Source organism: Tachypleus tridentatus, chromosome 6 (assembly GCF_004210375.1).
Source record: "Tachypleus tridentatus isolate NWPU-2018 chromosome 6, ASM421037v1, whole genome shotgun sequence".
NCBI lineage: Eukaryota > Metazoa > Arthropoda > Merostomata > Xiphosura > Limulidae > Tachypleus > Tachypleus tridentatus.
This window is the reverse complement of record NC_134830.1, coordinates 40653362-40669927: the sequence shown is the minus strand read 5'-3', so window position 1 is coordinate 40669927 and position 16566 is coordinate 40653362. Positions and strand designations below refer to the sequence as shown.

The 16566-nt window shown below is 31.2% G+C and overlaps 1 protein-coding gene across 7 annotated transcripts in view; it reads right to left on the bottom strand.

Moving 5' to 3' along the window:
• Nucleotides 1-8640: 8640 nt before the first annotated feature.
• The window catches only part of LOC143252304 (uncharacterized), a 57543-nt gene continuing 49617 nt past the window's right edge, over nt 8641-16566 (bottom strand). For 5 of the 7 annotated variants that reach the window (XM_076504226.1, XM_076504224.1, XM_076504222.1 and 2 more), the window contains exons 10-13: nt 15056-15180; nt 13580-13805; nt 11407-11450; nt 8641-10932 (exon numbers count right to left, since the gene is read on the bottom strand). In XM_076504226.1, coding sequence (XP_076360341.1) covers nt 10807-10932; nt 11407-11450; nt 13580-13805; nt 15056-15180 — 521 coding nt within the window. In that variant the 3' untranslated portion in view covers nt 8641-10806. Of the gene's footprint in view, nt 10933-11378; nt 11451-13579; nt 13806-15055; nt 15181-16566 lie in introns of all 7 variants that reach the window. The other 2 variants (XM_076504228.1, XM_076504229.1) reach the window with 2 other exon arrangements.

Here is a 16566-nt window from a genome sequence, read left to right as displayed (position 1 = left end):
CATCTATCAACAGGTTGAACTAGAACCTGAATAAGATGGAAAAAAATGTTTTTGGTTAAATATTAATTTATTATTTAATTAATAATTTCTCTAAATATTAATAAATTCTTAATTAATTAATAATGTATTTAAAGGTTAATAAATTCTCGGACATTTTGTTACAGTAAGTATTGGTTAAATATATTCTGTTATTTTTTCTGTCGTCATTATTTTTGAAGTTAAATTAGATTCATGATTTGTAGACATATATATTTGTCTTTTAAGTGTAAAATTCTACTCTTTAAATAATTCTCACGAAAAATTAAATTCCTATCTTCCTTAATTTTAAAATTTAGGGAAAACTCACTTAATACCCTCATTTCCAAAAAAAAAGCTACTAAATACTGTCACTTTTTAAGTTGTTTATTATGGTGATTCTAGCCAAATCCAAACTCTGATTGAGAAGATTGATGCAGATTACCTTGTGAACACGGAACGTTGAAAATACTGTTTCAACAAAAACTGATGAAAGTGATTTAAAATTTGTAATAGAATCACAAGATGGTAACAGTGCAAGAGATTCAGAAGATTAACAAAATAGAAAAGATAGTGAGGAAATAGAAATTACTACTTCATCGCAAGCGTTATGTCAACACTACCAAATTATATGCAAAAATGAAGGGAGAAAATGAACTTCATGAAAAGACCGTAGAATTGGTGTTCTGTTTTAACCTCATGAGAAAGCCCATTAAAAAAAAAAAGAAACACTTGAAATTGGACACTTTATTCAAATAAATTTGATTAATGTTTCGTGTACTACCGTACATTTTGAATATCTATTTTTGTTCTTATTCTAATAAATATAGCATAAACAGTATAACAACTTTATTCACAAACGTCTTACTTTCTTTGAGTGAAACAAGTATAACGTTCCGCTAAAAAATTATATATAATTAAGGAAAAGTTTACTACGTTCCGTGCGATTCCGCCTTAGACAGGTTTTACTGTATTAACTTCCTTTCACTGTAAGTACCTATTGGTCTGTTTGTTTTGTTTGTTTTGAATTTCGCGCAAAGCTACTCGAGGGCTGTCTGCGCTAGCCGTCCCTAATTTAGCAGTGTAGGACTAGAGGGAAGACAGCTAGTCATATACCACCCACCGCCAACTCTTGGGCTACTCTTTTACCAACGAATAGTGGGATTGACCGTCACATTATAACGCCCCCACGGCTGAAAGGGCGAGCATATTTGGTGCGACCGTGATTCGAACCCGCGACCCTCGAACGCCTTAACACACTTAGCCATGCCGGGCCCCTATTAGTCATTCAACTGTGAGAAAGATTACTGTAATTTTTTTTTTACACATGTGGCATACAGGCATAGTACACATATATATCTTTTGTTATCTAATTTTAATATGTTTTCAAAATCTTTCGTTCTGAGTCCATGCACTTTTTGCATAAATACATGATCTTGAAATAAGTTGAGTTACTTTTGTTCTAGTTACATTTGTTCCTTTGTTGTTCTGTAGTAGATAATGCTTGCTCTACTCGTAGAAATATTTCAGTGACAACAATGTTCTTCACCGGCCAAGTAGACGATATCTGAAGCTTACTACCTTAAACTAGGTTGTTTCCGATAAACCATTTATACGAAGAACGCTATTGATTATAAATTGATGGTAAAGTAAAATAAACAAAGACTGTTTAATTGACACAATTCTACGTGGTTTTGAACGTAAGTTGGTCGACAGAAGAATACCTCAAGAGACAACAACTATTAACTGTTTCATTGGTAACGCTGTAAAGCTTGTTAATACGATGCTCATGAAAATTTAACTGCAATGCTTATAATATCAAGCATACCTCAGCATCGTGACTAAGGAGAAACTGTCATCGGTAAGTTTGTGGAAGGATCTCCTATCAAGACCACATAGCACCACTTGGATATCAAAGACATTATGCTCACAGGTAAAACTTTGTCAAAAGCAGTAAGGTGTAAGGTGGTAAATTACTTTTAGTAAGTTGCTGGAGTGGAGAAAAACCTGATGCACTCGCTGCAATAGCTATGTTTGTTTTGAATTTTGCGCAAAGACACACAAGAATTATCTGCACTATTTATCCCTAATTTAACTGTGATAAACTAGAGCGAAGGCAACTAGTCAACAACATTTACCTCCAATCCTTGTACCAACGATCAGTGGGATTGATTATAAGATTATAATGTCTCTCAGAGTGAACAGGGAGAGCATGTTAAGTGTGACGGGGATTCAAACACGTGATTATCAGATTGTTGGTCGAGCACTTTAACCTCCAGGGCTGCAGTAGCTATGTTACAGGTGTAAACCCCAAGAATATCAGCACCAAATTATTAGTGGCCCCAACAAGTGGCACACTCCCTTCAGATACTGTTAGTAGCTTGGTAAAACCTGAAAATATGTCAGTTAAACAGCAGAACTATTTTAAATTAGCTACTTCAATGATATAGTGACATCTGGATTCATGCTGTGAGAAAGAAGGGAAATACCAGCTACAGCTGTTAAATTTCTTCATTGGTGGCATAAGTGTCGCTTTACTGTGTATACACGGGAGGCTACTTACTAGCCTAATAAACTGAATGAATGACAATAAGCCCAGAAAATATAGTCTGTAAATATATCAGATATAATAGCTTAAATTCGTGAGGCCTTGCTCACTTCTAGAAACTCATCATGAAGAACCAAGGCTTAACCTAATGTACAGTTCTACACAGTATACGAGTTTTAAAAACATAATTGTGTAGTTATAAATTACAGTATATTGAGTACATTAATATTTGATACCACATTTCTTTAGTGAATGCTATTTATAAATGACACATGACTATTTGCTTAACACTATGTTAAACTACCTGTACTACTAAGCTTATATTTATTTTATTTATTTGAATTTAGTAATGCTTAACAGTTCGTATTCTAAAAAGAAAAAGATCGAGAAAGTGACAAAGAAAAAATCAATTTCGCATTAAAACTGTAGAGAAATTAATTACATCAGTATATTTCTATTACCTTGAAAAAATACGTAACTTATCTTTCTGTACAAATAACTGAGCATGCTCGCAAAAATTTTATAAATATTAAACAGTCGCTTACAGAAAACAAACATTTCAGGTAGAAAAACTAAACGTCATTAAACTAGCTTTTGTGTATCAGACTAAATCTTTAAGGGCAGTTTAAGATAAAAATAATTACTGTCACATATAAATAACACATGGAACATTTAAGTTAATAATCAAAATTTAAGAAAGTCCATGGATATAAATTTTGTCGGATTCACCTCAGCCTATTTTATATTGTTCTATCTTTACTTCACGATTTTTATCATTCATGCCAAAAATGTTGCACTAAGTCGGTAACAAACACAGAGTAAATTTGACGTGGATTCAGTTTTCAAATTTAAGCTACTTCTATTTATAGCAGCAAGTATGGAAAGTTGTGTTCTTTTGGACATTAGTGCAATTTCAATTTCCTTTAGAAAAGAAAAAAAGAGTTGGAGAGAATAAGGATCTGTCTTGGCAGTCCAGCTTCCATAGGACCGAGTATTGGGTGGTATATACCACCTATGAAACTACAAAATCATCCACAAACTATGATCACCTTATATTTAGGTTATAATATGAAAACAACAATTGATCGTTATGTCCTTATATACCAAGCCTATTGATACGTGGAACATCAATGTTTCTGGTTAACATTCATGTCCAGTCAGCAGTGCCAAATATTCTACTTTTTAAAATTATTTAGTAGCTTGTTTTAAATTTCGCTACACGAGGGCTATCTGCACTAACCCTCCGTAATTTAGCAGTGTAAGACTAGAGGGAAGGCAGCTAGTCATCAACACCCACCGCCAACTATTGGGCTACTCTTTTACCAACAAATACTGGGATTGAACGACACATTATAACGCCCCCACGGCTGAAAGGGCGAGCATGATAGTGTCCTTGTAACTTAAAATAATCTTATACAGTAAAATATGCATTACGTAACAGCCAATAGCAGCTAATTATGTTTTCAAATACAAACAAAATAATAATACAAATTTTGCTCTAACTTCCTTTTTAGAAATAAACCTCAAACACGTTATAACATTAAACATGGAAGACTTCCCAAACAAAGATTTATATATATACAATTATAAAGTCGACCGCGTTCTTGGCAGATTTATCAATAACTTCACCGCCAGGAGCACTTAAAACAATTTAATTTTAGAAATTAGTACTAATGTCACACTACTTTGACCTATAAGAAAGTTTCTAATTTTGTTTGTCTATTTTAAATTGTCTTATGACGAGATACACGGTCTTAACAAGATTAATGTGCATATACACATTTTTGACCCTTGTAGACTTGTATTCCATTTAAACATAACAAGTACGCATCATTTTGCATTATTTATACTCTAAAACAAACAGGTGTATTATAAAATAAAAAGGCGGAATCTTCCTTCGGGAAATCTTCGGAGTAAATTTGTAAAGCCTAAGAGTAATTTCTAAATAAAAGAAATTACTGAAGTACATTCTGTATAAAATAACTCTTTATAATGTGGAAATTAAAACCAAAATAACTCAAAAATGTTTAGTCCACTAACATTTTTGGAAAGGTATTTGTATTTATGGCAAGCTACTAAGATTATCTGCCAACATTCCTAATTTTGAGCATTTTACCAGAGATGGTAGCCAATTAACAGCATTCTATCACCCAAGCTAAGAGATTGACCATCACTCTTATAACACACCTATAGCTCAAAGTGTGGGAGATACGATATTATACGGATTCAAAATTCAGAGCTATACTATAGAGCCAATCCAACCACTTTTGAAATGGAAATCTTATTACTTGTGAATCAAATTACTTTACTGGAGTTTTTTTTTTTTTTTTTACAAATAAAATAAATAGGAAAAAAAATAATTTTACATTCTACATGAAAATCCATGCAATCAGTACCATCTATTTACGAAATTCTGAAACCTACCTTCCAGAGTGACAAATTTTGAATTTAGCACTGAACAAATTTCCAAGTTTGTGATATGCCGAGTTTCAATCGGAAGCACCACCAGCGGCACTCGGTATCTAGTACCAGTACTGGTTTACAGAATTTCATATGTTGAGAATCATATCTGTTATCACATGTCCCATTTTCGGACCTTTCACCCAATACCTTATCCGGTATTCAAGTTTCGCTTTTCTCACAATTATAAATGTATTATTTGGTAATTTGTGCGATTCTCACCATAAAAATATTGGAAACTGGTTACTCCCACACTAGAAAAAAACGTGAATGTGCCTAATTGATTGATTGCATGTTAGGTTATATGCGTGCGTAACACTAACACCTTTCATTGGACTGTCAACGTGGTTTTACTTAGTGCATGATTAACCCATTTACTGAATATCTGACATATAGTTTCACTGAGGGAAAATTTTGCCTTACAAATCTTTTGACATTCTTTAAAAATGTTGCTGCTTATGTAGAGAACAAGGATGTAGATTTGGTATACTTTGATTTTCAGAAAACATTTGATAAGGTGCCACATAACAAAAAATTATAAAAAAAAAGTTATCTATAGGTATGGTGAATAAGTTAGCAAATTGGATAGAAGAGAAGCTGGATGGAAGAAAGCAGAAAGTTGTTACGAATGGTGTTCAGTCAAACTGGATTAATGTTACAAGTGGGATACCTCAGGGTATAGTCTTAAGACTTTTGTATCTTTTTGCTTTACGTCAATGACAAAGATGAAGGAATAGTTAAAAAATTACTTCAATTTGCAGATGATATTAAGGTTTGGGTATTTCTAACTGTGAAGAGAATGCTGCTGATTTACAATAGAATTTAGATCATTTAGTAAGTTGGGCAAATAAATGTAAGATGGGGTTTAATTTTAATGAATGCAAGATAATACATGTGGGTTATCACAATTTGAATAGCAATAACCTAAACAGCGTTGTGAAGGAAAGTTGATCAGTCTATAAAGCCATCCAAACTGAGTGCTGTTGCTAACAGTATAGAGCAAATAGGATTTTAGGTTGTATCTACAGAAATATTGAATACAAATTTAGAGAGATAATAATTTCATTATACAGGTCACTGGTCAAGCTACATTTGAAATACTATGTTCAGTCTTGGGCTCCTTACCATAGAAAAGACATTTATTTGCTAGAAGGGGTTCAGAGAATTGTTACTAGAATGGTGCATGGAAAGAAGGGGTTGTCCCATGAGAAAAGGTTGAAATTTCTCAAAATTTTTCTCTTGAAAAATGAAGAGTTTAGATGGGGTTCTGTTTGAGGTGTATAAGATTGTAAAGGGATTTGAAAATGTCAATGCATCATCTTTTTTCACATTTAACAGTTAAAGTAGTAGGACTAAGGGACATAAATATAATTCTTAACAGGGTAGGAGTCATTTTCAGCTAGGACAGTTTCACTTTTCTTACATGGTAGTTGATGTTTGGAGTGGGTTTCCTTTGTTCTAGAAGAAATAAACTGAAGTGAGTTTGAGAAAGTTTGATAAGTATATGAATGATGAGAGCTGGTTTTTAACTGTTTTATGTAAGTAAATCAAACTGCTTGTTACATAGTTTTGGTGAATCATGTTTAAAATTTAATTAAACTACTTAATTATCATGGTATATGAACACACCAACACCAAACCATTGATAATAAATCAAATTTTAATATTTTAAAGTTCTCAATTGTATAAAGATATATTTAAAAACAACCTCAAATTCCTCGAGTGTGAGAATTTGGATATGTGAGAATTTGTTCTTGAACTCTTTCTGTCCACCCCCCTTTTCTGTCAAATATTCTCTCTAATTTTGTCATTGATATCCTGAAGCTATTTTTGTATATTCTTCAAGCTTATGGGAACTAAAGAGTAATCAATGAAAAGTCAGAAACCACTTTCCACATTAACCTTTGACATGCTATAATTTACAACTTGCTAACAGAATTTTTCCAAGGGTGACTCCCATTACATTTATAACCAAGAGAAAGCCTAGATTTCAACTGATTCATTGCCAAAGTCATCATAACATGAGATTATAAATAATTGACAATTTGGCTTGATATGAAAAAAAAAAAAATTTCCATGAGAACACACTGGGAAAAATAATTGAATTTCTCATTGCTAAGTCACATGATTAAAAATGCTCGAGTACCGGTACCAGTAACCTAGTACCAACAGAACTACTGCAAACTCTGGTGATACATCATCAAATGGGCCTGGCATGGCCTAGCGTGTTAAGGCGTGCGCTTCGTAATCTGAGGGTCGCGGGTTCGCGTCCGAGTCGCGCCAAAACATGCTCGCCCTCCCAGCCGTGGGGGCGTTATAATGTGACGGTCAATCCCACTATTCGTTGGTAAAAGAGTAGCCCAAGAGTTGGTGGTGGGTGGTGATGACTAGCTGCCTTCCCTCTAGTCTTACACTGCTAAATTAGGGACGGCTAGCACAGATAGCCCTCGAGTTGCTTTGTGCGAAATTCCAAAACAAACAAACAAACATCATCAAATAAACAATAAAACTACATGAAAAAAACAACAATGTTTTGAAAATTACCCTCCTAGATTGTTAAATAAAACCCAGCAGGCTTCATTTCATGCAGGTTAATTGATAAATCAACATGGTGTTACTAAAAAATTCAATACTTTTTTATAAATGAGCTGACAATTGTCACTAATAAAATCATTATGCAAGTTCTTATAAACCACAACAGTATTCAGACCATCTTTAACCTTAGAAATCTGCCACAGAAAAACAGAAGTAACAACATGTAAGGAACAAGTTAAATTGTACATTACTGATGAGCCTGTTGTGGATCATACATTAGAGGTTGAGAAAATTAGTAAGTCTGAGGATTATTCCAGCACTGTATCTTACAAGTGCTACATGGCTAATGAAAAGGAAGTTGTTACAAGTATTGTTTTTGACTGTTCATAATTGGCTAGAGAAAGAACAGTCAATAATGAACAATTAATCTGTTTCAGAGAAGCAAAAATTGAACTTTGATATACAAAGCTACACAATGGGCTATCTTAGATTTGCCAATCATAGGTATTGAAACTCAACTTTTAGTGTTTTGAGTCTGCAGACATACTGCTGCATGACTGAGTGGCAGCTAAAATAAAATCAGTTTACATGCTTGAAGTGTAGCTGAAGCTCTGATATGTGAAATAACTGAACTGTAAAAGTATATGAATAAAAGAGTTAAGATAAAGGTATAACCGAAAATTTGACTACTTCTAATTTCAACTAAACCCACACTAAAATTAAAACTACAGATTCACAGGTTTATATGTTTGAACAGTAACAATTAATCATAAAACTTCATTAACTTCTCATCTATTTAGAATGTTGAAATCCATAATATTATATATTATACATGAATAAGATGTGGCCAGTACATTAACTAAACTGTTAATTTAATTTTACCACCTGGTGTGGTATACCATAAATATCCAAATATTATAAGAAAGGTAATTTCCCTTTCCTTGAAAATTACTCTACTCATGTATCTAATATGACCTTCTGGGAAACACTGGAAGGATATAAACTTGACCTGTCTTAAGCAAAAACATACTTATGTATAGACGTTGCTCTATTACACAAAATAAAATGTCATGAACCTTTGCTTTGTTTGATCAATAATGTATTATTTATTTCAAAGAGAGACATCTGCTACTTTTCTTTTTCATTGAGTCTGACTTATTCAAACACTACAGACTTTAATTGAGAAAATCAAGTTATTATTATTAATCAAATTAAGAATTAACAGAAAATAAATACTTTGAAATTCCAACATAACAATAAATTATTTTTAAAAGTGAAATGTACAGCCAATAAAACTAATGGTTTACTCCCATGTCTATACTTTTAAATACACAGTAGTCTTTTAATACAAAAAACTCTTATTATAGGTATTAATATGCAGTTATACAACAGGAGCATTTACAAATAAATAAAACTTCAGACAAAAATGTGTTTAAAATAAAATATAAGCCTTCTTTAAAAACATGAAATAAACACATAAACCTAATAAACAGCTAATAAAATCGTAGATTAAACACCAATTTCTTTTAGTAATTACAAAATAGCTCTTTCAAACTGAAACTCCAAAGCTTTAGTAGAATCAACAAATGATGAAGCTCCTTGACTAGCTATAATTAATTAAAAACTATAATTTTTTAATTATTGGCTTCCATGCATTTATCCACAAAGTTCTTGAATAAAAATTTAGTATTAAAACTTTTTACTTCTCTACTTTGTTTTTGTATGAAGGTGACTTTCATTCCACTGGCAATAAAGTAAACAATTATGAAATTTTGTAGGTTATCTGTTTGTTATAGACGATTACATTTATAGCTTTACACCAAGCAGAAAAAAAAAAACTGTGTGTGAAGTAAAACTAAAACAAGCAAAGACAGAACAAAACCAAAACTCCTACAATATTTCAAATCTATACTGTCCACTAAGTTGTTGTTTTTTGGGTTTTTTTAAAGAAAATACGATAACATGCTATAATTTACAGAACAAAGACAAATACTCCTGTATTTATTGAATATCAATAGTTTGAGATGGAAAATTTTTGTTATGGTTGATAAGATAAAGAATTATGAAAGTATCATGAAATGAAATGGTAACTACAATATAAACTGTAAAGTTTCAGAGTAATTAAGAAAATTATAAATTATTTATGTGAAGATATGTAATAATTTCCATGATGATCTTTAGTAACCTGGTCAGAGGACAGTAAAAACAACAAACTTTATAAATGGTGATATGTTCTGAACACATTACTCTCCATTCACAAATCACTACATTGCAAGCCACACACAAAAGGTGATTCTAACATGCAGAGACAAATTCTTTTTTAACTACATTATTATAGTCTTTATACTTTCAACAAGTATAATATTTAAGCTTGGAATGATACTTTAGAAAAACAGATACTGTGCATAACAATACTTTATATATTGTTATTTTGTGTCTTCACAAAGAAAGTATTGTCACTACTGGTTTTATTTACACAAATGAAGTTTATCATATTATTAAATTTTTTTTCTCTTTCATACACATTTATTACCAATACAATGTGCAAACTTTCAATGACAAACCCTTAAGACAATTTCCTCATCCTACTTACTTCAATAATACTTTCTGTATATTTCAATGTGAAACAAAATCAAGATAACATACAAATATTCTTATACTTGAAATATATATTTTTAATATTCTTATTGCTCTTGACACTTACTTTAACTTTTGAATGAAACATGAAAGTAAGATATCTAAATGAAAAAAGTACAGCTTATTTTAATAAGCTGTATTATAGTACTTTATGACAATGTATTTTTAACCATATCAAAAATTGCCCAAATTATGTAAAAATGGCATTAACAGGTTGTAAGCCAAGTAATGTTCCAGATTTAGGTTAACTTGACTTCTGTAGCGCATTTCTAAACTAACACACCACACGTACTGTTTTATCAACTAAATGACATGACACTCTTCATATTCCATGATATTTTTGTCCAATCCATCTAAATTGTTCAGATAATGTAACTATAACAAATACCAAACTAAAATTAATAATTTTACTTTCTTAACTTGTTGTAACTGCTTAAATCACACGTAAACTGATTTGGTAGAATATGGTTCTTTTAACACTATTAACATATAAACCTGCCTGAAAACAAATATGTTAATGTTTATCCTTATATAATGTCTCTGACAGACAAGTTTAACTGTACTTGTTGGTATAAAGAGATCAGACCCAACATCCTTTTATAATGTCATATTCATGGAGAATACTTTTTTTTTTCTCTCCATTCTCCCACATTTTCTACTTTGTTGATATCACTGACAATTTGGGCATACTCTTCAAGAAGACGAAGAAATTCTTCTTGCCTGGTCTGTGAATCATGCTGAAATTGAGACATATGTACTATTTTTATTACGGCTTTTGTAAAGACCACATGAAAAACAATAATTTAAACTGTGAAAAAATAGCTATGAATGTGGTTAACAATTAATTACAAACTGAAATTGATGGTAACCAAACAACATTATGTATATTTGACAAAATAAAAGTTGATACAAACAAAACAAAGCAAGTATACTGAAAAAGTATTAAAAAGTCAGCTAAGGATCTGAAAAAAATAATAAGCCATGACAACAATACTTGTCTATTAAATTAATGTGACAACATTCAAACTTAAAACTGTTAAATATACAGGTACAGAAGATGATATAACAGTAGTTTCTTTCAGGTGTCAGCACAAGCAAATGGGTGGAAGATGTGAAATGTAACATGAATTTAGATTATTTTTTCAATTAAAAATTTTAAAATGTTTATATTTGTTATACATACTTTAAACAAAATGAAACTAGAAGATTACCATTATACTTCTCAACCCCTTTTCTTTCTTTGGCACTTGATTAACTAAAATAAAAACCAACAATGTTACTTTAAATATACTATTACAATAACATTTTAAATAATACTTTAAATATGTTACCATAGCCACCTTTAATAAACAAAAAACAACAGTACTTTAAATATACAACCACAACCAACTTTTAAAGAAACAAAGCTTTAAATATGCTACCACAAACAGCTTTTAAAATACCAAGACTGTTTTAGTTATTTTAATGACACTTTTCATTTGATGAACAGAAAAAAATGTACAGTAACTGATTAAAAAAAAAAAGCTCACCCAATAGAAAGAAAAAAGAACCAAGAATGACAATGGGTTCATGGCTAGATGACCCAAGCTGCCCAAATCTGATGAACAGAAAAATGACATGGATGACTTCCTGTAAAGGTATGAAAGATTTGCCCCAAAACAAAACTGGAACAAGGGCAATTTGGCAGCCTGGCTCAGTCCTGTTCTCATAAAAAAAAGGCCTACAAGTGTATGCAGGCATGGCACCAGAAGATATCATTGACTATACAGATTAAAAGCAGTCTTGATGAAATGCTATGAGTTTATCACGGAAGATTTGTAGCAGAAGTTTCGAGAAGTCAAATGTGACACTGTATTTCAGTTTGTGGCACACCTATGGCAATATTTCACTTGATGAACTAATATGACTAACTGTGAAGATAGTTTTGAAGGACTGGTAGATCTGCTAATATGTTAATGGTTCATAATCATATGTTCTACTGACATGTCATTGTTTCTAAGTGAGAGAGCACCAAAAAAATGCGGATGTGATAATAAAGCTGGCAGAACAGTATATAGAAGCTTATGGAGTAAGCACAGGTGAAAAGTTGAAGAATAAAAAATTAAAGTTAAAACCAGGGGTAGCTGATCAGAAGCAAGATGACATCAAAAGTTAAAATAGGTTAACAGACAAAAGGGAGAAGATATGCTATGCTTGTTACAAAATGGGACATAACAAGAGTCTGTTGCCAACAAGCAGTCACAGAAATTCAACATAAAGTACTAAAGCTACCAACAAAAAAGCTAGAAAAGAGTGACTGTCTCCACAGGTGCTGATGCCAAAAGGAACGGAAATAAGACAACTTGTCACACTTACCACAAGAAGGAAGTGCTATCATTAGGATTAAACAATGCTCAAATTAACAAATGGATCAACAGTGCCAGTGGTGATTATAGCATGTGACAAACATCAAGAAGTGTCAAAATGCTAATTGATAAAGGCTATCCTGGGGACAAGAAAGTGAAATTCCTTCAAAATACTGGGTGCAGCAGTGTGAACCAGTTTAGTATAGGATGATCAGATGACAGGCAAGGACCCATTGCAAATAAAGGTGAACACTCCATACTACATGAAAGACCTGTAAGCTTTGTGTATGAAGGCACCCATCTATGACTTGGTGACAGCAATATTACTGCCAACAAGTCATGACATCTACTGTTAGGAATTTGACCCATAGATATAAATAAAAAAGTTTTTGCAAGCTTTAAAAAAAACAAATAATCTGCAGTTGTAATGGAAATTGCCCACAAACACTTTTACTTGTGTTAGCACATCATCAAGCTAAGCTTTTATTATTTTGTTCCAATCACTACACAACTCTTCACTGAAATGGAAGCCATATCAGTTTTTAAAGTTCAAAAGAAGAGAAAAAGAACTTTCAAGACCTATTTAGATCAACAGTCTTAGACTTCTTAAAGTTCAGACATGAGTAATTACATCACACTACCACAACTGAGGTTGAGAAAAACTGATTGGCAAAAGATGGATAAAACTATATGTATAGTAAAAGTCAAAGGACAAATCAGTGCTATTTTGTTCAAAACTATTATGATTTTCTCCAAGGGATCCAGAAGTCAACCCCAAAATCAAAGCTTTTTTTTTTTTTAGATTTTTATGTATGAAATACAATAAATAGAACTTCCTATTAAATAAATTTTAACTTTTTTTTTGACATGTAGAAAATAATTTAACTGAATAGTGCATTTTTGTACTTGAAACAGATTTCCTCCTTATGGGCAATGAAGAGTTCACTAATGTTTAGCCTATAATTTTTAACACCATCTTTGAAGTAGAAAAGATTGATGAAAATGGCACAAAATCTCTTCAACTGATGAAACTGCTCACCATACACAGGTACATCTACACTTTCTTCTTTACCAACATCGTGTTCTTTGTTCTCTCCATCTACAACATCTATTACAATATTAACTAATTGAGCTAGACATGGGAATCCATTTTTCTTGATTTTTGTTTCAGATGAATTCTGTAATGTCTCTAGGTTTGGAAATCTGCTTTCAGTGTTACCATGTAGTAGAACTGTGGGTTCAGCAATGATAGAGCTCTGCTGAACCTAGGCAAAATAAATAATTTTTACATTTTAAAATTTTATATGAAACAAAACAGGAAAGAAATAAAACAGTATGCACACATGAATAAAACTTCCTTTTAGATAACATACAATTCAAAATGCATAGTTTGTGTCAGCAAAACTGGATATTCTGAATATGTTTTGAAACACCTAATTGTTAATGATACTAACATACATTCTTAACAAACTAATAGAACATACAAAGCAGATATAATTTTATTAGAATGTAACTGACTTAACTACTTACATACTGGCTCGACATCTGTGTTAAACTTTCCCATTATAATAACAATAAACAATGTTACAAAGCATCACGTGTGGATGCATATTGACACGGCAAACCAATGCCTTTTAATTATAATAAATGCAAGGTAGTGCACATTGGATATCATAATTTAGATAATTCTGATGGAAATAATCATAACAGTGTAATGGAAGAAAATTATCTTAGCATTATAGTTCATTAATCTCTTAAGACATCCAAAAAATGTGTCATTACTATTAGTAGAGCAAATACAATTTTAGGCTGTATCTACAGAAATATTGAATACAAGTCTAAAGAAGTTATAATTTCATTGTATAGGTTATTGCTTATACCACATTTGAAGTATTATGTTCAGTCTTGGGCTCATTACCTTAAAGACATTGAACTGTTGGAAATAGTTCAAAGGTGGGGAAAGTTTGTCACAGGAGGAAAGGCTTAAGACCTCTGAAACTGTTTTCTTTTAAAAAAAGATGAGTCAGAAGGGAACTAATTTGGAATGGATTATCTTCAGAAGTGGTGGATGCAATTAATTTAAGGGTATTTAAATTAATGGAAGGTTTGATAAATGATTGAATAATAAATATTGGCTTTGAGTGTTACTTTTAAAGTTTGGTTTAATGGATGGGATGGTCCAGATGGATCAACATACATTTTACAACTTAGCATTTTTAAGGTAATTACTGGACTTGTTAAAAAAATTGCAATAACCTAATTTCTACATAATCAAATTCTTAAATGGCAAATGCATAAAACTCCATTCAAGATAAATAGAGGTTGTTTAAAATTAACCACAAAAGTATAACTTAAGAAATATTTATGCTTTTAAAGAAATCAAATATTTAACTGAGCAAAACAACCAAACAACATATTAAAGAAACAAAGTGGTAAAAAATGATACTGTTATGGCTTAAAAAAATTGCTCAGAAGGCTAAAATATTCTGTGTTTAAAGAAAAAAGAGGAGCTAACCTTTGAAGAACCTGGAACAAAACATGAAGACAAATTTATGGTCTTTAGTGCTGCACTCTTACGAATCACTTGAGAAGGGAAAACACCACAAACTGATGGGATGTGGGTAAATTCACCTAACAAACCTGATATGTAATAAAACTATTAGAAAATTATTCATGCTAAGTAAATAGAACAAATCTGTGTAAACACTTGTAGATAATGTTCGGCTGGGTATTCATTCATAAAAAAATACATACAGCTCCTATGAATATTGCTATAATACCTTCCTAATTTTAAACAAGATTCAGTTTTATGATTTGTTTCTTGCTTATAAAAATTTCTGTTCATATGTCAGCCCACTAATGTTTCTCTCACCTCAAAACTCACCTTCACTGAGTGATTTTTCTCACTGATAGAAATAATAAACATTTGCTAATATTTATAAGTTTGTTATTTCATTAAACAAGTATTTCTTAGTATTTTCATTTTATAGTTTTCTTTAGAGAAAACTGAAACAATCAATACATCAATAATCTCACACAGTATTTTGCTTTTCATTGACTGCCTTTTAAAGCCTGTGTAAATTGGATTAACAAAAATTTAAAGTAGATATTGAAACATGGTACCTTCAAAAATATATTTGAAAAAATGTAAAATAATACAGATTTGTTTACAGAGAAAATTCAGAAAACTGAAGAAACTAAATACAACTTAGAAACTTTAAATAGCTCAAAAAGTCAAGTTTTATCTATATGACAATGTGCATAAACATTATACATTTATTAGTGACTGGTAATTCAATTGCATGCACAAAAAGAGGGCCAGAATATGGCTAAATACTCTGAAAGCTCATTATTTTGCAGGAAAACAAGTCTCTGCAAGCTAACAAAATATGATAAAGATTTCTTATTTATTTTTTATATTTGAGATTTTTTTGTATGCATTTATAAAAAGCTCTACTAATTTCACTTTCTGTTCTCATTATCTTTAATGATTAAAAAATGAAACACAGATAGTAGCTTAGAATATCAGAAACTGACCATTTCATTCACATCACAATCCAACCAATCAATATTAAGATTTCTTAAACAACATTAATGTAATAATCAAAAATGGAAACAAAAGGTAATTATTATACTGTTTTGAAGAGAATATAATTCTACATATGAACAAAACAAGTTGCAAAACCTAATTTCAACATAATCATCTTAATTGGATACAAAGTGTTTAAATGGCAAATACATAAAAACTCCAATCAATATAAACAACGTAAGTAATTTAAAATTAACCTAAATTTTATATGTAAATGATGTGAAGTACAGGGGTATCACATAATGGCAACAATACATCAAACATCAAAATAAATATCTAATATGATGGAAAGTTCAACTCATGAATAGTTGTTTTAATGTTTCTAAAACTTTTAGAAATAGTCTGAACTCAATCATGTTGTCATATTTAATTACACAGAATTAATTTATTACATTTGAAGCAGTTAGGAAAATGTGCAGATAAACAGGGTCACTGAC